This window comes from Pyrgilauda ruficollis, unplaced genomic scaffold (assembly GCF_017590135.1).
Source record: "Pyrgilauda ruficollis isolate IOZ18807 unplaced genomic scaffold, ASM1759013v1 scaffold55, whole genome shotgun sequence".
In the NCBI taxonomy this organism is placed as follows: domain Eukaryota; kingdom Metazoa; phylum Chordata; class Aves; order Passeriformes; family Passeridae; genus Pyrgilauda; species Pyrgilauda ruficollis.
Window position 1 is genome coordinate 2,999,221 of NW_024527155.1, and position 24,989 is coordinate 3,024,209.

Genomic DNA, 24,989 nt, shown 5'->3' on the forward strand with positions numbered 1-24,989 from the left:
ATTGCCATCTCCATAACTATCGCCATGCTTTGCAGGCACTCCTAAGCTATGGATCTGCCCTGGTTAGATTACTTTCAACAGGATTACTGCATTTACTGAGCCCCCTTAACCAAATGCTTTATGTCTTTGTTCATATGGTTTTAATATGGTTTTAACCAATTGCAAGGTTATTTATAAGTTTGCAAGTCCCCAGTAGTTAGAGTTATGAAGCGTTCAGACTTAAGCATATCCAGTTGTGTGGTAACCCAACTACTGCTTTCATGCGGTTTCCAACTTTTTATTCATGTACAAAGGCATGATGCATGGCAGCATCTGAGACCATTGTGATTAACTCTTTGTTTCAGCAGCAAACTCAGGCTGCAGCCTACAGTAAAATTACATAAAAGGTAAAGATTAAAAGGTAAAGAGTAAAAGAAAAAAAAAAAAACAAATCACACAAACTGTGAAATTCCACCACAGACTGAGGAGAAATTAGTCCTTGAAAAACAAAGGGACAATCAATTAAATTAGCAGCTGGTAAATGAAAAGCAAACAAAAGGAGTTACTACTTTACACTCTGCATAATTCTCTATAAATGCTGGGTAATTCGCCAGGGGTCAGAAAGAGTCCAAAGCTTGGTCTGCCACTTGTTTCTAAAGAAGCTGAATAATTTTATGACTGTTAATAACATTTGTAGTAACACATGCTAAGGTAATCAAATCTCGTGTCCCAGAGTGTAAGCTGCTCAACTGTTGAGTCAAAGAGAAATTCCCTTGTCCTCTCTGCTGTTCCCTTCCCTCCTGACCAACTCCACAGATGATTAACTGGGAGTCTTCTAGGGAGAGAAGTTAATTTTCTTTTGTAACATCACTAAATTTAAGGAAGAGCTGGTAAATGGTATAGATCAAATCTATGATCTACCTTGTAATTAGAAGGAATCTGAATGCAACCATTAAAAAACCCCCAACTTTTTCTTCTAATTAAACACATACATGTGCATTTTTGAGAGACAGACAAAAATAAACACAAATTACAATTGACATCTACTTCTACTAGGAAATAGCAGGACTGTGGTTTGGTTTTTTTCTGTGCTGTAAAGTGACTAATGGAAGCAATTCAATAGCTACTCATGGACCTTTGGAATGTTCATTTAAATTTCTAACATGATTTTCAAGAATAAAAGTGCAAGGATATGGCAAAACAAAGGGTTTTTTCCTAGGCTAAATATTACAAAAGAATAAATGTATATCTATACTTAAGTTTAATTTAGCAGGTGGTTGGACCTTGTAGGTTATGGCCTCATTTTCAACAAGTATTTTAAAATGGAGCCATCTAAATACCAAAAAAGTGAACAAAAATGCTTTTACCAAATTTAGACAATTTCATAATTCTGTACATATATCTGCATGTTTCCCCAGATTTTTATGCTTGTGACTAAATTTCATTGAAGGTAGTCTCATGCATTAGAATCAGAACAGAATTTGGTTACTAGCTTAAAACTCTGAATCTCCTTCTCTCTTAATCACCTAGTAATATATTCCAGGCTGAAAACCCAGTTTTAGCAGGAACCCACAGCAGTGAAACAACCAGCAAAACTATTCTAGGTTCAGCACAACAATTTTTTTGGAATGGAAAAAAAAAAAAAAGGGAGAAAAGAAGTCACCAATTTCAATTTCATTGCGGTGTTCTGCAAACCTCAACAGCACAAAGCTGTTGCTTTCAGCTGCTATCCACACAGGGAGTTGGGACAATAAAGGTCTTTTAAAAAATCAAGAAAACACACAACCAGACAGACATGCACACATATCACTGGTCAAACATCTTCAGAAGCAATCTGATGTTCTTTTGTGAATAATATGCAAATCTAAGCACGTATATAAATGGATGTTTATAAGTATAAAATTAAACCGATAAAAGCCAAGAGAAAGACAGATGATGTTCTCATAAATACTTCCAGTCCATCATTTCAACTGTTCCTTATGACAGGCACATGTCAGAGTTTTGGACACCATCAGACAATGCTGGAAAAACTTTGATAAACATCAACTACATGATGCAATAATCAATTATCAAATCTCAATCAATGCAACTTTTCCCACTCAACACATGGCTAGTAGTTATAAAGGTATAAAAGCAAATATTTCAAACACTCTATTTGCCAGTATTTTTTCAATTACGGAACAAAACTTAGCTGCATTTTATTACAGCAACCTTTGAACATATTGTATATTGTAAGTGTAGGTTCGCCATTGAGTATCGCCATTAGGGTAAATCCTGCAGGGCTTTGCAGTACAGATACCTAACCCCAGACATCACAAATGAGTCACTGGGAGTAGTCACCCCTTTTGTTTACCTCTAAAAACAACACAAGCCTCCAGACATGCCTGCTCCATCCCGTGTTCAGGAAGACACCTGAAGCAGTTTAAATTGGAGATGCAAAAGACACTTGGGCTTAAATGTTCATATTCATATTTAGAATTAGAAATGCAATCAAGGCAGTTAGCAAAATCCCACCAAATGCTACTGTTTTCAAGTATATGCCTTGCCTTGTGCTGGATGTAAATACATAATTGCATACCATGCATACAAAGATTAAGTAGGCTTTTTCTCTATTTATCAAGATGATTTTTTTGGTAGCATTTTAAGTACTCTTTTTCCAGGTTGCATTTTATTATTGCTGCTTATATATTGCTCTATTTATACTCAGGCCCCTTTTGTTACCTTCAGAGAGAAAAGGATCATATCACTAAGGTGTAAGGATGGGTGACAATGGAACAATGATAATAACATCATTATGCAGTGTTTTGTCTCTTGTACCTCCATCACTGCCATGTTTTTTCTGTGATTATTTCAGCCTCAGGAAAAAGTGCTGCTTACTGTTTATGTCAAGAAGGCAAGATTACTGTTTGCATGATTACAATATCAAGTATGATGCACGTAATACCTGTGATAATATAAATGTACCCCTCAACTAGCTCCTGCCTTTAATCCTCATGCAACCAGGAAAAGAAAAAAAACCAAAAAAAACCAACAGAAAACAAAGAAAACAAAACAGTGAGTTGCAAATTCTTGCAGCCTCGTCTAGGCCTTAATCTTGTAAGGTGCCAAATACTTTCACTCTAGTCCAGCAGAGGCCTCAAGGACATGGACAATCAGTACTTAACTCCAGGGAAGCACATGAAGAATGGAGTAAATGCACTTGGCTGAATCAGGGCCAAAGTGTGGAGTTCTTATGTGTACACAGAATCTGAGAATAAGAATTAAACAGGTTTTTTCCAGGCTAAAAAACATGCTTTATCCTTCTTACTGATCATTCTCTTTTCCATTTGAGACAGGTAGGTTGAAGACCTTCTGGCACAAAGAATTATTCTTGTTTAAGAATAAAAAAATAGACAGCCAAGAACTCAGTTCTGTAAGGATCTATGTGAGCAGACAAGATCTTGCATTAGCAATGTCCTGGCTGAACTGAAGGAATAACTGCATCTGTGAAATTGCTATATTTACTTACTGATCTCCCTAACACAATCAGAACTAAGTTATTCAGAATTTATGTCTTTAAAACTTACACTAGAGGTAAAAGCAGCCCAAACTGGATTTATGAAGGCTATGAATTCACAGTCAGAGAATGGTTTGCATTGGAAGGGATCATAAAGATTATCTAGTTCTAACTCCTGCCATGGGCGGGGGATACCTTCCATCAGACCAGGTTGCTCATTCACCAAACCAAAAAAAAAACCCCAAAAAACAAATGGCAACTGATAAAGTAATATAAAGTCTCTCTTTGGGATATCTGACATGCAAATGCATGTTCTAACTCCTGCCATGGGTGGGGATACCTTCCATCAGACCAGATTGCTCATTCACCAAACCAAAAAAAAACCCCAAAAAAAACAAATGGCAACTGATAAAGTAATATAAAGTCTCTCTTTGGGATATCTGACATGCAAATGCAGACAAATATGTACTTCCTAGAAACTGGGAGAGATTTAAATGCCTTGGAAGGAGTAGCTCTTCCATGAAGGAATTATGAATCAAAATAATGACAGGGGTCTTTAAAAGGATAACTGAAAGCTATGCATTTTTTTTCCAGGCAGAATCCAGGAACTCTTGCACCTGAAACCATCCTAAATGCAAAATTACTACCTAGGTATGGATGGGAAAAAATCATGTGTTTTTACTGCTGCAATATGCAAAGAGAAAACTGCTAGTCTATAGCTAATGCCACTGGCACAAATCCTTTCTCTAGTTTTTCATTTAAAGTAGAATGATTTTATAAACCTTCTTTTGTTTTTATTGTGAAAAATTTTTCTCAAGTTTCCCAGATAAGATATTTGTTAAGTACTCTTCTGCTCCAGGCAACAATACAATTTAGATAATGCTTTTATACCTTAACAACCAGCCTTGAATGGGTGTTTCAAAAGTAGTGGTTTCACCCACAAATTAGCCTCTTACATCCCACTTAAAACCTATTTTTGACCTCATCTTCAGTATAAGCATAATCTTGGTTCTACTGCATCTTTCTGCATTTAAAATGCACTTTTTCCTCTCTTTTCCCCTATCCTTATTCTCCCACTCTAGTTGACATATATGGAAAAGTTCATGCAATTCACTGAAGGAACATTCCAGCACCTCATTCCAGTGGAAGATTCTTTTCTGTTCTGTGGATAAATACAATCTGTAAGAGGGAATTTCCTGTCTCATACTTTCCTTACTCCTTTGTATACTTGTATACTTTATAACTGTGATCATGTTTTATAGCTCTGTCTCACAGGAAAGAGAACAATATTGTTCTGGGGAAGCAATCAGCATTTTGGAGCTTTTTACTATGATATATGTAGACAATTGCAATGCATACCACTGCTCATTAGTAATACCCAAATAATTCTAAAATGGAGGTTGTTAACTGAATCTTCAGGCACAGAGAGGGGAAATTATTATCTTCTGGTTACCCAGAAAGTCAATGATTAAGCTGAGAGCTGAACCCAGGACTTCTGCACATTAGGCCAGTCCACTGGCTGTTATGCCACACTGCCCCTGCCATAAATCTGCTTGATGGATTTTTCAGTCATGGAACATTAAAGGCTCTGCTCTTTTCTAATGAATATGTTTAAAGAAAACAGTACAAACAAAAGCAAATGTAACACTTAAATTATCTGAGACATCCTGCTTTAATGACACGTTTGGATAAAGGATTTCCTACTGGAGACCTATGGACTGTTATACCTACTGAAAAATGTTTTAGCCAGTACCACTAGCTGGCATACTGGTATCTATTGATGCCTGAAAACAGCATAATCAGTTTTAGGTGGTTAAAAACAATCTGAGCCAACTTTTATATTATGACCAAAACCTTGGCAGTGCAGCAGCAGTGGCAAGTAGCAGAAAATTGCTTGCAGTGTTATTTGCCAGATTACTTGAACTATTTACACTGGGATTTCAAGTATGAAGTATTAAAAACTCAAGATTTGGAGAAGTCTTGGACTAGGTATTTTTGTTCCTAGCTACAACAAGATGCACAGAGGAGCATTATGATACAGCATGGCTGACTAAATGAAGCATTTTTTAAACCACCTGAAGCATTTAGGAGTAGTTCAGTTTCAACTGTTCAGATTTCTTTTTTAATTGAAGATTTGGAAAGCCAATTGATTTAGATTAAGTGATCAACCTCTCACATCTACTTGTTTAAGATTCATGTTGACATTGTACTAAATACAGCCATATAGTTTGTATTCCAGATAAATTGATCTGACTACAAGCCTCACTCTTTAGTATGATTCTTACTCCAAGATAAATCAATATTTAATATCTCCTGCAACAGCCTCTGTAGATAATTTTAAACCTTTTCTCCATCCCATTAAGTTACCTTTAAAAATTCTTTATACAAGGCTTCACAGATGACTTCTGAAAAACTAGTTTATGAAAAGCAGTCTGATTCATTAATTCAGATGGAGAGGGTTTTTTAATCTTGCTGCATTGTGCTGATCTCTAAATCCATCTCTGTTTAGCTAATTCTCCTGCTCAGCTAATTTCAAGAATAAATAAATACTTCCTGAAAATCAGTAACACAGGTTTTTAAACGTAAACAAAAATATATTTGTACTGCCAGCTTTGTAGCACAAGTTATCTCGGGGGTATGAGCTTCTGCAAAAACAGACTAACCAAGGCTCTCCCTGAGAGGATGGGCACTCTTCATCACCAGGCACCAACCTCCACCCAGCTCCAGCCCCACTGACACATCAGCTGAGGGGAACAGCGACAAGCAGCAGCAGCAGCATGCCAGGCTCAGCAACCACATCCCAGCCTCCATTTTGAATATTAAAAACTATGTCTGCTCCCTCTCCCCTCCCCAGCCTCCAATCTGGTGCAGCAGTTGAGAAGGAAAAACATCTCTTCCTCCTCCCTCAAACCTCTCCTATGGCTAAGGGCCCCGCTGGGATAGGAGGCTTTGATATCAGAAGAATGCAAACAGCAAGGCTCAGGTTTGCTGCTTCTTAGAGTTTAGAAACAGAGACTTAAGAGGAATTTCAAATGATTATATATTGGGAGAACTGAAAGAGATGATGCCAAAAAAGAAGGAAAGAGCTATATACTCTGGAGCTATCTGGTTGTAGATCCACCATTTAAACTATAGGATCTTCACATTCCTGTCTTTGCTCTCGCTCATTCTCATTCCTTGCCCTGCTATACACTCAAAGTGCATTTTCAGGGACATGTTATGCAGGAGTGAAGTTCCGTCCCATACCTCACCTTCTGACCTGATGGTCCCCACAAACAGTCCACAGAACTTTAAAACATCTGATTCAGCTATTTGTGGGGTCATGCTGAAAAAGCAAACAGTGAAATGTTTCAGTTTAATAAAAGGGGAAGCTTTTGTTTTCAAAGCCTTTGCAGCTTTTACAGCAGAATTGCTCAAATAGTTCTGTCCTTGAGCAGGCAGGGAACAGCAGCTAAAGCTGCTGAGAACCTCTTTGCACTGGAGAGGCAACATGCTAGACTGAGATAGCTCTTGCCTTTCAAATCTATTAAAGATCTTCATCTCAGGAGCTGTAACTGCTTTGGTTTCTATCACAGCACAGCCTAAAATGGTCTGATCCTAAATGAGTTCTGTCATCAGTTACAAAACAGAATTATTAAAGAAAAAAAAATGTGACTGATAACTCACAATGACGTGTTCAATTTTATCTCCATTCCTTTGCTACTCCAAGCAATCAAAAACGTGATAAATTGTGTATTTTGCTTATGGAAAATGGTCAGCATTTAGCTTAGTTGTGAAGTCAAATCCAAGGCTGATTTAGCAACAAGAATGCAGCTGTATAGAGAACATATCCACAAAAGAACAAAAAGAGGTGAAATAACACTCTCTCTCCTCAGCATGAGATATTAGTGGAAATTCTAATGTGGAAATTGTGTGCTGTGCTATTAGTTAATTAAGATGTGACACACAACAGCAATGAAGGTGCTCTTCTCATGAGACACTACAAGAGCACCAGCAAAAGCAGGGTGAAGTTAAGCAACAGGGAAGAGCAGCAGTAAGGAGAAGAAGAAAGGAGACACAAAGTAGCAGATCATTCCAATCACTGCAAGAAAATTCCCCCCTCTGCCTTGTGATGAGAGACTTCCACTATCTAAACCACAGGCTGCACCACATTAGGAGCATCCTAATACTGCAGCACTGGTGTCTCACAGCAGTTGAAGGATGATTAAGTAATGCAGTCCCTGATTCGGAGGCACATGTGCTGAGATGCATCCTTACCTTACCTTACATCAGGAGAACTTAAGTGGGGTCAAAAACAGGAAACTGGGTGCTTGTTTGACCTTTTAACTGGACTCTTTATGTTCTTATAGCACATATGGTAACTACAGTAAAATGGCAGAGGTGGGGAGAAAGGGAAATCACTTGGTAAACTAAGCAAGGAGTACACTTCATCACCTTCCCTTGTAGGACAACTCACACATGCACTACAAATTTCCTGTACTGCAGTTCATTCCTTTTGCCTGTCCCTGCTAGTGAGTACATCCTGATAAACTATGGGTGGCTTTTGGACTGAATGGAATGGATATCCTGCTCAGCAGAGCGTGCTGGTTATCGCAAACACTGATAGGCATTCCAGTCTATATAGGGTCAGTTTGTAACTGTGAACATTCCAGTTCAGACTGCTCCTTGCAGTGAAAGAGGAAAAATAAACCTTGCATGAAAGAGGGTTGGAGCAGACCCACAGGAAAAGGTCTTGCTTGCATTTCTACGTTTTGGGTTCCTTCTGAATGGAAGCCCTAAGAGTTGGCATACTCTTCCTCAATGAGACATTGTGATGACACAGTGTGATCTGTAGCATGACACTGGAAAATAAAACACAGGAGTTATGCAAAGGTCATGCAGGTAACCCCTTTTTAAAGGGGAATCCCTTGGGAGGGAGAGTGTAGCCATACAACCTAATCTTATTCATAGTATTCAAAGAGCTTGAGGAACAGAATTCTGGCAGGGAGCTGGCAGCTGAATGCATTTTGGCAAACTGCTGAACCTCTGACAGACCAAGAAGTTTTACAGTACATGATGTGTCAGTGACTCACTTTGTATACAGCTCTAATGCACATCCTCCCAATGATGGCTTCTAAACAGAATGTAAAACAAATGCATCAGCATTCAAAATACAGTCAAGAGTGTTTCTGTGTTTTGGAAATGGGAAAAGTGGGATGCACAAAGCAAGAATCTCTATGTATGTAAAAAGACAATTCATCCAAATAAGAGGCATATAATGAAATTGTTACTTCACAATTGAACTCCAGGATGCAAAGAAAATGGCAGGGAGATAGGAATGCTCACACTGCCTGCTGTCTCAAGAAGCCCTTGGCAAGGTAACAGTGAAATCATGCACCCAGCTACTGATCAACACACGTCTGACATTAAACCACAAGTGTCCACTTCTCTTACTGGCTGTTTAATAAATTGCTTTGGAACGAGTGGAAGTAGAGAGGAGATCTTTCCAAAACCATGTCTCAGTGTTCTCCCTCAGTTAATGAATGTCAGCAAGTGGAATAGAACAGAAATTTGATATGTTTTTCTAGCCTTTCTTATAGAAGCATTTGCAACATGTTAGAGGCCACAGGCATAAAAGTAGAATAGTGGGAAATTAATGTTGTCTGTAGATTTTCAGAATGTAAGCTGGGCGATTTCAGCTTGTGGGTTAGGCATACTTTAGGTTTTAAGTAGTGTTATAACAGCTTACTATGACTTGAACAAGATTTTAATGTGAGAAATCTGATGTTGAGTATCATTTATTACCCTGTTACACATTTCCAATTGAGATAGACCTGTTTGTGGAGTTAGTATTATGTGACTAGAGATGAACAAGCTATGTGCAGTGAACATTTAATGCAGAAATTAGAGTATTTCTTATCTTTTCAAACTACCCCTGGAGTTTCAGCAATTTCTATACATGAATGAGTGTCACTGTTTTAGCAATCCAACTTTTTAATGCTCTGCATGAGCTATGCATTTAAATGCTCAATGGTTTCCTACTTCTGATTTATGTTGTAGTTGGACACCTAAGATAAATGACATTGTTTTTAGTGTCTAAGTCAATGATAATGCAACTTTGCCCTAAATTACCTGGGGAGGAAACAAAAAAAAAAAAAAAAAAAAAAAAAAAAAAAAAGGAAACTGGGAATTCTCTCACCCAAAAAATTTCCTAGGTAACAAAAAGCTTTTAGTTCAATCTATCAGCCCCTGCATTCAAAAGCCTCAACACCACAGAAAAACCAATGAATCTGCCTCTGGCATACCACTGGCAGGAAAAAGATGGCAGTGGTAAGGGATAGTGCAGCAAGGCCTTCAGCAGCCCTAGATTAAGTTGCTGCAGAGTTCAGGGACAAACTTTCTCCCAAATTACCGGGGGGGAAAAAAAAAAAAAAAAAAAAAAAAAAAAAAAAAAAGGCAACTGGGAATCCTCTCAGCTCAAAAACTTCCTAGGTAACAAAAAGCTTTTAGTTCAATCTATCAGCCCCTGCATTCAAAAGCCTCAACACCACAGAAAAACCAATGAATCTGCCTCTGGCATACCACTGGCAGGAAAAAGATGGCAGTGGTAAGGGATAGTGCAGCAAGGCCTTCAGCAGCCCTAGATTAAGTTGCTGCAGAGTTCAGGGAGCTGCTGTAAAGATCTATAATTAGCACTGACACTTTATCAGGGGCTGGAAGATCTCCCTGATACTGCATTCCTCATTTGGTCAGTGGGGGCTGCATCAAAGCCTCCATTTCTTATTAAGAGGGATTGAGCAATTTGGGCATAAAGTGCAAATGCCGAATTGTGCGCAAATGTCCATGTTTGAATGTAAATACACTCACAGAAATAAAACCCTCTTTGCATGAATATTTGTGAGAAAAAAAAAAAAAAAAAAAACCACAAAGGAAGGACTAAGCATTGTCCAAATCCATTAATCAGATTTCAAACAAACACTTGCAAACAATCTTTCACATTATTGGCTAGAGTCTTTTCATGACACAAAAGAAGACAATTTTACCTGTCAGCATGCTTATTCTTTTGATTGAAGCAGAACAGTTAAGCCAGCAAAAAGTGTTGCATAATCCCACAAACAGGCAGCTTAGTAAATATCCTTAAACAACAGGGAGTGTATTTGAATTTATCATACCTATTGATGCAGCCTAATGACACTTGAGAAACAGGAGACATTTTTAATTTTAGAAAGTAATGAAGTATCAGGGAAAGCAATCCAAATTTATCCTTGCTGTACTTTATCTGCTGCAGTAGAGAGTTATATTGGCAATGCATTTGGTGCAGCAAATTTGCTTAGAGGAATACACAGAGCCTGGAAAAAAATGGAAGTAACTTTTGCGGATGTCTCTGCTTGTATCTAAGTGTGAAATAATATGCAAATGTATGCTGTAGTTCTCAGGACAATTGAGGAAGTGATATGATAGGATTGTGCAGCTGCCATTCTGACCCACAATTTAAATCAATGAATATATTCTTGTTCTAGCAAATTTATGCTCGAACAATAATTTTCAACCTATCTTTATTGTTTTGTGGAGAAGCATAATAAAAACACAGAATAAATTTCAGTATATATCTGTAAATTCTCCCGAGTAGCTTGGGAAATGTATTGTATATAAGAAGATCATTATGCTGTTACAGTCATCAGAAAGACACTATCCTTTACGGCAGAACATCATCTTTTGGAAAAAAATATCCTTGTTGGTTTGTGCAAATTTTTCAGCACATCCCTGAGACATGTTTCAATCTAATTCTGTTCATTTTGAATTTTCAGTTGCTCCAAAATTGAAGGGAGAAGACTGAAATGGGGCAAAGTTTGTATCCTTTTCACCTGAAATACCCCATGCAAGGGAAAAAGCAGTGTATTTGGACTTTTTTTCTTGAGCTGGAAATGCAATAGAAGAAAGGGAACAAGTTATTACTTGTTATTATTACTTGATATTATTACTAATATCATCATCATCATTATAATTAACACTATTTTAATTTGGTCTAAAACCTGAAGTGAGACCACCTCTTCAAGTAGCCCTGACAACAGAAATAAAAAATCATTCTTGCTGTGTTCAGCAAGAATGCTGTTAACACAGGTAGTGGCAAAACTTCTAGCAGCCAATATTCAAGTGTAAAAATAGCTCTTGACACCAAAAGTTTGTGCTGATTTCTTTCCTGGAAAGAGTATTTTGTTACCAAGTGCTCTTGGCATTGAACTGAAGGCATGAAATTCTTTAAAAGTTCACCTAATATAGGAAGTTTCTACCCTCTGCAGTGTGTGTGCATGTGTATACATATGTATGCCTCTCTATATATGTATACATAGTCATTCAAATAATAATGTTTCATATAGGTTGTTAATGTCTGGGTATGTTCTCTTTTATTTTCTTATATCTGTACATCGCAATTAGGCTGGTCAAACTTTTTTTTTTAATTTATGTTCCAGTAAAATTTCCATGATTTATAGTTTGCAAAGATTGCATTTTTTTCACTCAATTAATTTTGATAATTTAATCAATAGAAAAAATACTTCTGATTTTATTTTAATAAGTCTCTACATGACTTGAGGGACTAAGAATTTCACTGTACATCTAATGCATTGAAATTGAAATGCACAAACTACCAATTTTATAAAGACAATTTTGGAAAGTAAGGTAATTGAGCAAACGGTTTAAAAACAAAGGTCACACAGAAAATTCTTCTATAGATGTAAACTGGATCTATAAGCTGTCACCAAAGCTAAATTATCTGCAAATTTAGATGACCTACATATGCCAGAGATTTTCCACTGTTTCTTTTTGTCTTTTACCTGTCAGTTCCACAGTTTCAGTGAACATGTATTTTTAATGTGCAAATTTCAAACACATTATTTGTATGTCTTTCTACACACAGCATACAAAGTAAAAATTAAAAAAAAAATAAATTTAGTAGGTGCATGGATAGGCATGAGTGTGACTACACAGGTGTAAATAGCATTTGAGCAAAAGCATGTGATCAATTAAAGGCTGCATCATACATTACGTACAGACAAAGTCAACAATTCATGAGCACCTTTAATATTTCTATCTCTGGGGCTGGAGGAACAGCTTTGACAGGATTTCATACCCACAGCCTCCTGCACCTGGTTCCCATTACAAACCTGGCCTTGATAATGGGGCTGTGTTCTTCTGCAGGGGCTGATGTTAGTGCTGGTATTTTCCTGCCGTAACTCCCAGAAGCTGAGCACCAATGTTATGGCTGTGTTTGACCCCTCTGTGCATGAGCAGCTACACCTTCCACCACCTTTCTCACTACTCAGAGAGAGATCAGATAAAACATTTCTCTAAGTATGGGTACAATGTCTGACCTGTTTTTATTCCCTGGGATATCTACAAAAGCTGGTGATACATTACAGGTTTCAGGGTTATATCTAAAGTCAGATTAGTTGTTTTCCTTCTTAGTTTATAATTGAAACATTTCTGCTTAAAAGATATGATTGGAGACACAGGGATTTTTTTCCAAGATGCTCTGCTTCGAATTTAATTTCAAATTACACTGAAAGTTCTAGTGTTCAAGCATAAATCCCTTGCAATACTTACCTGCGTCTGAGAGATACTAAAACCATAGAGCTATTCAAAAATGCATCTAATTCCTGATCAGCACTCACAAAAGAAAAACAAAAATGACAATGCTCAGTGTGCCCCTAAATGCACTTAGAAAACCAATGCAAGCACGTATGACATTCATACAAAAGCAGAAATCACCCACACCTTGAACTTCTTAAAAAAATAGCAGGGAATTCCCTGGAGGGATATGCTGCCTAGGAAGGCCAGTCATGCCACACAAAATATACCCTGAAAAAATATGTTGCTTGGAATCATTACTATTTTCCCCTCATTCTTTGTTACAAATGCATATGGATGTCAGCCTTTATCTTATCTTGGCATGAAAATTCAAATATTGGAAGTAACAGCACAAATAAACAGAATTTCTCCAGCTAAAAAACTAAATGTTTGAGGTCCAGCATGTTTTCCAGTTCTAATAAAAGGGGGCAGTATTACATCAGCTGAAATTCTGAATTGTCCAAATTATCATAAAAAGAGCTGGAGAGGGATACAAGATTGCTGAATTCCACTGAAAATAGACTGTTACTGTGTATGCAGCCACAAATCTGCTTGTGTGCCTTGGGGTAAAATTTTCAGAGCTAGTTCAGTGGGACTTAGGCTCCTGCATTGCAGCCACTTCAAAACATTTTTACTTGAGTCACTATTTTCCTTTCAAAATTATTAAGGAAATATTACAATGGGTATAGAATGAAGACACATGTTTATGTAGCTAGGATAAGCCCTAAGCCTAAAAAGGAAATTGCAAAATTATTTCAATTTCAAAAAATTCTGGAACAAACTGGGGTTTTTTTCTTTTTTTTTTTTTCTTAATAGAGATTTTTCAGATTAAAATACTGGTGTTCAAATATGGCCTTAGGAAACTAACTTTGAACACCCGATGTAAAAATAAAGTTATAGCTCACATATATTATGTACAGGCACAAGTAGATTACTAAACTGAGCAGATTCACAGTCAAGTATAAAGGACATTTGTTTTGTAAGAAGTATGAGGACTGCTGGGATTTGTATTTGAAACTTTTCCCTATTCCAGGGCGTTTAACTTAGACCTGCCACTTGTCTGTTCTAAAATGATGGATCTGCAAAGAGGTTGTCTCTATGCAACGTGTCCTTCCACATCCCAAAAAGTCCCCAGGGAAAGGTTTGTTGGCTGAGCAGGATGACGTAGTCAGGAAAAAAACACTTTGCAGTGTCTCTTTGTAGGAATCAGAGTCTTCATTAGACAGATGGAATACACTCCCACTGAGTTGAATAAATTGCCTATATTCTTGCAAGAAAGTGAGACCACACTAACAGTTCCTCAAGTAAATCAATGTCTTTCTTTTTTCCCTTTCTATACAGTTCTAGATTTTTAATTATAGAATCTAAATACTTAACTTACATCATATCTAATTGTTAGCTGTGGGAGGGCAGAACCTTTCTTAAGTTACAGTGAGACCAGAACTTGCTACAATGAGTGTGGAGACGTAGAAAAAATAATAACTTTGCAAAACTAGTCATCTGCTATTTTTACTGCCATCCTTCCCCCCCCCACCCCAATTTTTAGGCATTCACCCTTTAATTACAAGTAGAACAAAGGTTTAAACAACAGAAATAAAGACCCAATTGAAAATGCTCACTGTTCATGTCTCACTGCAGACTGAAATATAAGCATTAACCTCTTATTTAGTAAGTATCAATAGTCTGCTAGAAGAAACTAAAGGGGGAAAAAAGAAAATACAAGTTTTTCTTAAAAGGAAAAAAGGAAATGAGAAGAGATCAGTACCTGCAAATCTAAACCACATATTCGTAAAGATTTATAAGAAATCCGCAAGGCCCTAATGACCAATTAATTAATGTTCTAAATTTAAGAGTGGTCAGGACTCCTTTCAGTAAAAGGAAAAAGAGAACTGCATGCAGAATGAACTGAGAAAGTATTTGCTTAACTATGTGTTTGGGGTTTTTTAACAGAGTTGAGAACTGACTCATAGCAAGGATGCTTGTAACAAGGTGATGCTCTGTGCTTGTCTGAGAAATCTCCTGCACATACAGAACAGACAGTGTGACTCCTGCCACTGCAGTTGTTCTGTCTCTGATGCTGAATGCATGGAGAGAAAAAAGCTGGCAAAAAAACTGATGGCAGCATAATGCAGCATTGCTTGATTTTAGGAAAAAAACAGTACAATGCTGGAGCCATTGCAGGGCTGTGGGCAGCCAAAAGGAGATTATGCACGACTAGTGACTTTTCCTACAAAGACTTCCTGAAGTGTTTTTGTACAAGTTTGTGCATGTGTGCAGGAGCTTCATATACATGATGAAGTGTAACAGCTCCAGAGGAGTTGTTACACTCTATTGTCTCAATAATCCACATACTTAACAGTCCCTAAATACAGCAGAGCGTAGCGCCTCCAAAGGGGTCGTTATGGCTTATCAAGTCAAATCCAAGTGCCTAAATATGGATTTGATCAATAGACTGTAATATCTCCAGGGGTGAATAATACACATTTTTAAGAATGTGCACATTTTGCATACAAACTGTTGGTCTATATTAGGATAAATTACGTGGATTCAACTTGTGAAACTTTGATTTAGAGATAAGAAAGGAATAAAAGGCTCATTAGAAGAGGTGCTAAAGTACCACGATTCCCAGGAAGTAGGCAATGACTCATGTCATTTATTTTGGGGTCTAATTCTGCTTTCCTACTGCAAATACACAGTTGTCTGAAAATCTACAAAAGATGAAGAATGGAATATAAACATGAAAATGTTATATTAAATTCTGCTTACTCTCAGATCTCAATGAATATGCTTCATGGGAAGTAAATGGGGATGTGGGGATACAAATATGTTGTGGTAATTGATTTTGTATTTATTCTATCTTGACTTCATGTATTTTTCTCCAATCACAGTTCTACCTATATTTTTATACAAAGATTTTATGAAGCATCTTTGTCAGCGTTTTCCTGCTTTATGTAGTAAAAAGACAGGATCTGATTCTTTTTAAAATAATGTCAGTTATCTTATAAATTATATAACATTTTCAGGTTCATTTAGAGCCTTAAATCAAAGCAAATCTTCTAGGCAATGACGGTAGTTTGAAATACTAAAATAAATACAAGCAGCTGAAGGAATGCAGATTTTCTTTAAGTACTCTTTTTTGTTGAAGGTGAACATGGCTTGACTAGAAAAAACTCACATCCTGCAAACAAGGATGACTTTTTGATATGATTTTACTTTTGCTTCTATCACATGGTAAAAAGTATGCATATTATTTTCTTCATTTTCCTAACTCTCTCCCCTTCCCCAGTGTTTCTGTTTACTCTGTGAAATGACTGACAGCATTACTCTTCCCTTTCCTCAGTCAGACCACACTGGAGTTTTTTGCTTCACCTGACGTGGACCAGAAAAATTCAACTCAGTTATAGTGATTTTTTTGCCTCATGTGCATTGTACTGGTTTAGGCTCAGAGTTAAGCTCAGTTCACGTGCTGCTGAGTTTTGAATTTGTGACCAAAACAGAGCTGGATAACACAGGGATGTTTCACCTATTGTCAAACTGGGCTTCTACAGCAAGACCTTTTCTGGTTTTGATGCTGCTGTGCCAGAGAGGAGCTGGGGCTGTGCCAAGCACTGAGAGGGGGACAGGCCAGCTGACCCCAACTGACCAAAGGGATATTCCACACCATACGACATCAGACTCGGCAATAAAACCTGGGGGAAGAACGAGGAAAGGGAAACGTTTGGAGTTTTGGCATTTGTCTTCCCCTGTAACTTATTTGTGCTGAAGCTCTGCTTTCTTAGGAATGGCTAAACATCTGCCTGGCAATGGGCAGTAGTCAATTAATTCCCTGTTTTACTTTGCTTACATGCACAGCTTTTGCTATACTTATTAAACTATACTAATCAACCCACAAATTTTCTAATTTCACCCTTCTGACTCTCCTCCCCATCCCGCTGATGGGAGCAAGCAAGCGGCTGTGTGGTGCTCACCTGCCTATCCTGACACACCACAGCACACAACCTCAAATAACTCCACAGGATGCTATCATCTCACAAGTATAAACCAACCTTAATGCTCTGGCAAATGACAATGTTGGGCTGCCCCAGAGTGCTGGATGTTTTTGTTTTGGTCTTTCTGATGAGTGAATCTCTGTGAGCACTTTGAAAGCTTTGTAGATTTTTTTTTTTTTTTGAACAGCAGAATATGAACACAAGCAATTTTCAATTCTGTGTCTGTAACCAAATACAAAGCTTTCTGAGATTTGAATGACACATTTTCAAAAAAGGCCTAAGTCCAGGCTTTGAAGTTATGTACATAATTTTGTGAGTCAAATCATTTGCACAACAAACTATTACCAACTATCTGAACTTGAAGACCAGCAACTGACCAGAACTCAATAGCTTTTTTAAACCAGCTGCAGGCAATTAATTTGTCATCTTTCTCTGGTGCCAGCTTCCAGCTACTCATTTCTACAAGTCTAATTACCTGAAGCCAATTTCTGAAAATTTGGTCCTGAAAACACAGGGTTCTGATTCTTCAAAAGAAACCAATCCAAAATTGCAACTGTTATCAAAGCTTCACTGGGATTATGACAGAAACTCTAGGCAGTTTTCTTGGCATACAATTATTTCAAAATTATGTTTCTCTAATTGAAGTGATCTAGCATTCCTGCTCCCCCACCTCCATTTTGATCATCCTACCCATCATTTTAGAGTAAAAGAAGTATATCATAATGTAAATTTGAAAGGCAGAGGGTGAAGGGGGAAGGAAGAGTGTTCTAGAATTCTGTCTGTGCAAAGGATGCTTCTGGTTTTAATGTATTTTATACTTGCTATAAAATATAAATACATTTTTCTTAGTATTCATGACTGAATTAATACTTTTATTTTCTTTAGGATAAGAGTGGGGATATACCATCATTGAAAATTACTGATTTATATCCTTTTTTTTTTTTTTTGCAACCCCTGCCTTTTCTCACATCTGTGGATTGAGGATAACAGACCAGCACACCAGAGGTAAAACTAGAGCACAAACTACAAGCTTTTCCTGCCTTAATGGCTCTGTAGTACCTGCTGCAATAAATAAACCCAGCAGGATTACATAGGGTCACTAAGAGACTTAACAACAGATTTCCCTGCTGCTGTTTTATTCTTAGGTTTTGAAAGTTGCAAGTGCCACCATGAAAAGTCTCCTCACAAAAGATGGCATTTGAGAATGGTGTTGTTTGTATCTGTTAAAGAGTTCTGATTCACTCTGCTATATTTGCAAGGAAAAGAAATTTTTTTTTTTCGCTCTGACTGCCTGGTGTATAACCTCAATCCAGAAGCTGTGCATCAATCTGTGTATTGCTAGTAACTGGCACAAAATAGAAATTTCAGATTGTTCACTGAAATATTTACTGACTCTGCTTTAAAGGGTGAAAGATTAAATAGGAACTTGCTATATCGATTACAAGACATACACATGATACTGAAAATATGCAGGAAAGAGACTCAATAAATAAGTGGATGCCATTTTTATACTTATTTTTCAAAGTGAAATCAAATGTTAAGAATTCTTTTAATAGCCCTTATAGTATATTAGATAATTCTTAAATGTCAAGCCACTGAAACTCATAAAATAAATTTCAAAATAAGCATAATTTTATAAACTCTTAGTACTGATCATGTATGTGACTTTTTTTTTTATTTTTTATAACCTAGGCTCTAGTATCCTGCCTCTTGATTACTTAAGGCAAACACTGACTTTACAATTAGAGTGTTTGAATACAGCCTGCTTGATCAGTTATTAATTTCTCTATTTTTAATAGTATCAACTTGTATTAAATGAGATTTCCAGTTATGACTTTCAAACTAATACTAGCAGATGTATATATTTATTAGACACTGAGTCTGACTCGGAAAAGCATTGTTTAGCCTGTGTGGCAACATTTTAACCAATCTTTTTTAACAGACACTACTTGATATGAGTGCTGTAAAGAAACTATCAAGAAAAAATATAAAATGTAATTAAAAGGTGTGTATCAATCTTTAATGTGTCTGTTTGTGTCATTCCTTTGTCTTTCTGTGCCTTGCTACAAAACACTTAGCCAAGAATTCCCTTGTGGGCTGAAAAAAGATCAGAATATTATCAAAGTCACAGTTAATACTGTGCTGAGTCTTATATTCAACCTGGACTCAAAACTCCTGTTAGTCTTTGGGCTACAATATAGTCTTCCCTCCCTCACCCAAGAAACAAAGACCCTACCCTGCCCTCTGATACAGAAAATCACAGAATGTTTTCAGGCATTGGAGCTATCTGCTGTTCTGGAGTGTTTTAACAAGTAGTCTGAAACACTGGTTGCTGTACGGGCTAGTTAATGCGTCAGTTTTCTTTCCATTCATTACTAAATTGCATCATAACTGTTCTATTTGCCAAAGCTTTAGTGACTGCTGGGATAGTGCTTTTCCCTTTCTAGATGGAGCAGATCCTGAAGACCTCAGAAAGGCCACATAACGGGACAACAAAGGTTCGGGGGATTTTCCAAGAGTCTTCTTTGTCCTGACTGGTTCTTAAGGCAAGTATGATAGAAACTGTTCCTTACCTTTCATACATGCTCCCAGGTTGCTATTTTGTAAGCTGGATCATGTCCTGCTCAGTCCAGTGCTAGTCCCATTATCCCAACACTTTCTCTCATTTATTCTTTTACTCTAGTGTGCCACCTCATTTCAGTGATTCAACACTGAAGATTCAGCAGAGAATGTTTAATCTCTAATTTCCCACTGCAACTGAGAGCCAAATGCAGCTGTTTTGAGCCTAATTACTTTCTTGCACCTGAACCACAGATTCAAGCTTCCTCAATCCATGCACTGGCATTGTAAAACTCCACCATGCTAGCACAGAACTGGCCTTTTAGCCATATTTATCAGTCCAGCCATTCTCAAAAGCACAATTCAAAATTTGGTGACCACAAACAATGGAAGCTCCAACTAAGCCCTTTTCCATGTTCAATGTGCATGCTTACTGTGGCATTCATATTTTCTGAAAAATCCCTTTGCCCAGGATTTTTCTCCTGGGAAGCTGAGAAGCCTCCGAGAAAAAGGAAAACAATTTTATCTCATTTGCTTCTTCTATATTTTGCTCCTTTGGAATGTATTTGGAGATTGTTTCTCTAACAGGTGATTGTTCCATTGATTTCTGCTGTGAATTATTTTGACTCAATGGCCAATCCGTGCCAAGCAGTGTCGGGGCTCTGGAGAGAGTCAGGAGTTTTCACTACTATCTTTTTAGCCTTCTGTAAGTATCCTTTCTGTATTCTTTAATACCGTTCACTTTATTATTCTTTAATATAGTATAGTATCATAAAATAATAAATTCACCTTCTGAGAACATGGAGTCAGATTCATCATTTCCTTCCTTCTTTGGGGAACCCCACAAATACAATAACTTACAGCTTCCTCACCTGTGTGCACAGGACTGTGGGTGTGAATGCTGCCATGTACACCTAGAGAAGTTGTAGCACAGCACTGAGAAGTGACAAAGGTGTATTTAACATGAAATCAGAGAGGGCTAAAAGCTCTAAAAAGAAAGATCATATAAAAATAAGAAGCTATTTTGCAGGGAAGAGTGAGTGACAGACTGTGGGGGAATGGGAGACATTACCTTTTCATTCCTGCAGTTGTTTAGACCCATGTTATTCATGGAGGGCAATTTTCCATCGACACCATGAGGCTGCTGTTGCTGCTGCTGTTCCCTTTGTATTTGCTCTCTCATTTTTCGAGCCTCCTGAATGGCTTTCATTACTGTGTCCTGGTCCCCAAATAGGGCAGGTGAATTAAGACTGGAAAGGATATCTATAAAGAGAGAACACATTTTATTTAGGTAATTATCCAAACTGGAATCCAGGGTAAGAACTCTCACACTCTTAGAGCTGCACCCAACCAACATCTGCAGAAGGAGGAGGAGTGGCAATTGTTGTCTGTTTGAAGGCTGAATTACTCCACTGAAGTGATTGATAAACTCATGCATTTCTTTTGCTGTTAGAAATACATTCACTGAGGTCTTGGAATAGCCTGATGTGGAGCTATCTGAGCATACTCATGGACTCAAATTTAAATATGTGTTTAAGACAACAGTATTCTGAAGCTTAAACTGGAAAACTTTTGAGGTGTTAAAAGTAAGTAATGAAATTAACAAAGGAAAAAATCTCATTTTACTAGGCCATGAAACTCCATGTTCTTAGAATTTCTTTACAGAGAGATCCATCAGTCTAGACATTTGCATTTCCATTACAGACATTTACTTTTTGAGGACAAAGGTCATTATCACCTAACATGAGTATTAATTTCTAAATCAGTAGAGAAAAAAACAGTTTTCTTTCTATCACTCCGAACAGGAAGAAACTTTTAAACAAGCATTAAACTCAGCCAAACATTCCTGTTACATCTCACAATACATTCATGAAGATGAGCATCCCAGACCCAGTTTTACATTTGAGAGAAAAATACAGCAATTATTTTGTGACTGTTTCTTTTTTTGTTTTTGTGACAAAACCGTGATCCACCTGCTCCTACATGGAAGTATTCTCTATACTGCACATGGATAGATTGGTGCATATATATTCTAGCTTGGGAATTTGATTGCTTGAGCAATCACGTGTGACCTGTGCATCCGCCTGGCCAGCAAATGTCTTTTATAAAAGCTCTAGAATTTGCTAGATTTGTGTACTTACTCACAGTCTACTACTACTACTAAAAAAAAAAAAAAAAAAAAAAAAAAATAAAAGAAAAATCACGAAGACCAAAATCCAAAACAACAACCAAAAAACCTCAAACAGGCTAAGATTTGGAATTAGCCTTCAAAGACAATTTTTATATTCCTTCATTTCACTGAAGTTCAGGCGAGTAAAACACAGCAAATTCAACCTCAAAGGACCCTAAATTATTTTAAAATAAAAATGATTACTGGTTTCTCACACTTTATCCTGGGAACCAAATGCTTAATTTAATACTATGACCTAAGTAAGAAGGGATGCAGACTGTGATGGTTTCATCCCATTCCATCAAGTGATAGAACTGGTGACATTTTGTATCTGAATGAAACACCTCTCTCAAAATAAAAAATAATGTATTGTCAGACAACCATTGTTCTTGCTGAGCAAAATTTGCAATGTTCTGAACCATTTCAACCACTAATTTCTATTCTGGACCCTAAGGAATTTGGAATAGTATTTGCATGATTTTTAAAGAGATTTAGATTCGTAATCATCTACATGTAGCAAAAGCTCCTGCCTGGCTTGCTGATTTTTGGTAACATCTTCTTGTCTTTTTTTATACTTAAGGATTGAGACAAAAATTTTTTATGACTTTACATGAAAAATATTTATACCTTAGGCACTATTTGTCTTCTGTGCTCCTTTCTCTTGAATGGCCTATGACTTCAGACTGATATTTCACTTTCTAATGTAAGATAATGCAGTGATAGCTGCAAATAAATTGACAGGTAGAGTATCTAGATAGTTACAGAAAATATCTTTCAGAGATCATGATGTTCCCAAGTGTTTGGGAATGGAAAAAACCCCATAATTTTTATATATTTAATATATGTATTTAACATATCTATTCATTATTCACAAGTGTTTCTATATATTTTACAAGTACACTTGAGCTACAGATTGTGAATAAGTGGTCTGTAGTAAGTATTTAGTCACTGTTAAAATTTACTGTTTGAACTTTAGGGCTGATCATCTACATTTTGCAGCTCTTGATTCTGTTTCTTGACTGGTTAAAGTAGTCTTCATACAGAGTTTTCAGATCAATTTTGTTTCACCACTTAATAAGCTTATAGAATCTTGAACAGAGGTCAAAAATTCCCTACTTGTAACCATATGAATCAATGAAATCCTGACAGACGGGTGAACAAAAGACAAAAATATGATCAAATAACAAAAACATGATCAAATAATAACATAAACTGACTGGACTGATTCCTTTCCATCTCTATTAAAAAAAAATAAAAATCTATCTAGTATCTGGTGAGGCTCCATGTGTGTGCAAAGATAGTTTTTTATTTTCTTGATCCAGAATTCAAAATTTAAAGGTTAACTTTGTGTGTATACACCCAGTAGCTGCCTTTAGGACAGATATTCACACAAACCTGTTTTATAGGTTTTATATATCTATCTTTATTTACTTATCTGTATTTGTATGTATTTCCTACATTATGTATTTCTTTCCTGTGTTTGTCACATACTGATACATCTCTTTGGATACTCTTACAAAACTTTGGCAATCAATCATTCTTTGAAAAGCTTCACTATAATTTTTTTTTTCCATTTTAAACAGAAATGTGCACCCAAGTATCTACTTAATCCAGAACTAAGTGTGCTCAGGCAGGATTTTAATACAGAAAAGGTGCCTATTTTCTCCTTTTCCCAGGACAGATTAGTTACCTAAAGAGGATCCTCTTCCCAGAGACCCACTGAGCGGGCTGGGGATGCCACTCTTGCTCGTCACTGTCACCGGGCTGCTTTTGCTGGCTGGGAAGAGATTCTGTGTTGGAGATGTTGGGGATTTGACAGGTTCAGCTGTTTTGGGTCGGGCTGAGAGATTCAGTGGCTGAGCTGCTTCATCCTGCAAGAGTTGAATGTAAATAACTATTAGGAAAAGACAAATGAAGGCATCATTTTGCAAGCAGCAGTTACTTTACACCTCGAAGACAATGCCACATTCCGCAGCAATAATAACAAAAGAAGCTAATTATCTGCCTCCTTTAAGATTCAACGAAAGGAAACCTCATTAATTTCTCTGTGTTATGCTTCTTATTTACATTAACTATGTGACTGGATCATTCTTTTTGCCAAATTAAAATTTGAATTAGCTCACATTACAGCTTAATTTCCTAATGTGTTTTCAGAGATCTAAATTAACCTAGGGCATTTACAAAGAATTATTTAAAATTTCCAGCAGCTCGATAATGCTTTTGCACTGGTTCTATTTGAAAAGTTCCTGGCACTATAAAAATAAGTTATGTAGCTTATTTTTAAATGTATTAGAAACTAAGGAATCAGAAGTACTACTATGAAAGAATCATTTGGAAACCCTGACAGCTCCTTGGCCCACATTTAGAGCTGCTGCTAGCTTATACATTCCATGCATCTAATTCAGAGTGCATGTTTTGTTCAGTGAAATAATCTATGCTGTCCCTCATAACAGGAGATAAGAATTTCACTGAATTCAAATTCCTTTACTTATTAGGGTAGTGACTACGTGCCATATGCATTTAAAAATATATTTTATTTTCTACTATTTAATTTTGTTAACTTTATGATATTTTATTATTCAAATGTCAAAACTATTTTCCACATAACTGCATTTCTGCTCCTTGTTCTATACTTCTTTATTATTCCCATGTCCTGTACCTATTTCTGCTGCATTTAATGTTTATTATACCTGTATGTTTTATTTGCATTAAGGGAAGGAATTTTTTTAAGGGTTTGTAAATCTAGTATCAGCACCTTTATATGATTTGATAAATTTCATTTGCAACTGTGGAAGAAACTCTCCCTGACATATGTCTTTTTTTTGTGCTGTAGAATAGATCTGTCTAAAAATATCTCAACTCTTTGAAGAAAACTTATTCAAGCCATTAATTTCTTTGATAAGTATAAACACTAGCAGTGCAACCTTCTTCCCATTCTTTAACCTTGTTCCTTTACTTAATACATTAAGCAAGACAGAGCACTTACAAAACTGTGAAACGGTGATTTTCTGTCATTAAAGAGCCCAGTAAGACAGATCTCTCATTTAAAATATGCCCAGAGCAGAATTATGCTGGATGTAAGAGATTGTTCATATTATAAAACACTGTACTGATCACTTGGAAGCTTAGAGTTATGTCAAAATACAACAATACATCACATTATCTCATCATCTCCTTTCTCCTTACTGTC

At 36.8% G+C, this 24,989-nt stretch overlaps 1 protein-coding gene across 14 annotated transcripts in view; it reads right to left on the reverse strand.

Annotated features, from left to right (window-relative positions):
* The window catches only part of SOX6 (SRY-box transcription factor 6), a 370,312-nt gene that overhangs the window by 40,067 nt on the left and 305,256 nt on the right, over positions 1-24,989 (reverse strand). For all 14 annotated transcript variants that reach the window (XM_041481269.1, XM_041481271.1, XM_041481268.1 and 11 more), the window contains 2 exons: positions 23,490-23,670; positions 20,702-20,892 (listed from right to left, as the gene is read on the reverse strand). In XM_041481269.1, the coding sequence (XP_041337203.1) occupies positions 20,702-20,892; positions 23,490-23,670 (372 nt within the window). The remainder of the gene's footprint in view (positions 1-20,701; positions 20,893-23,489; positions 23,671-24,989) is intronic.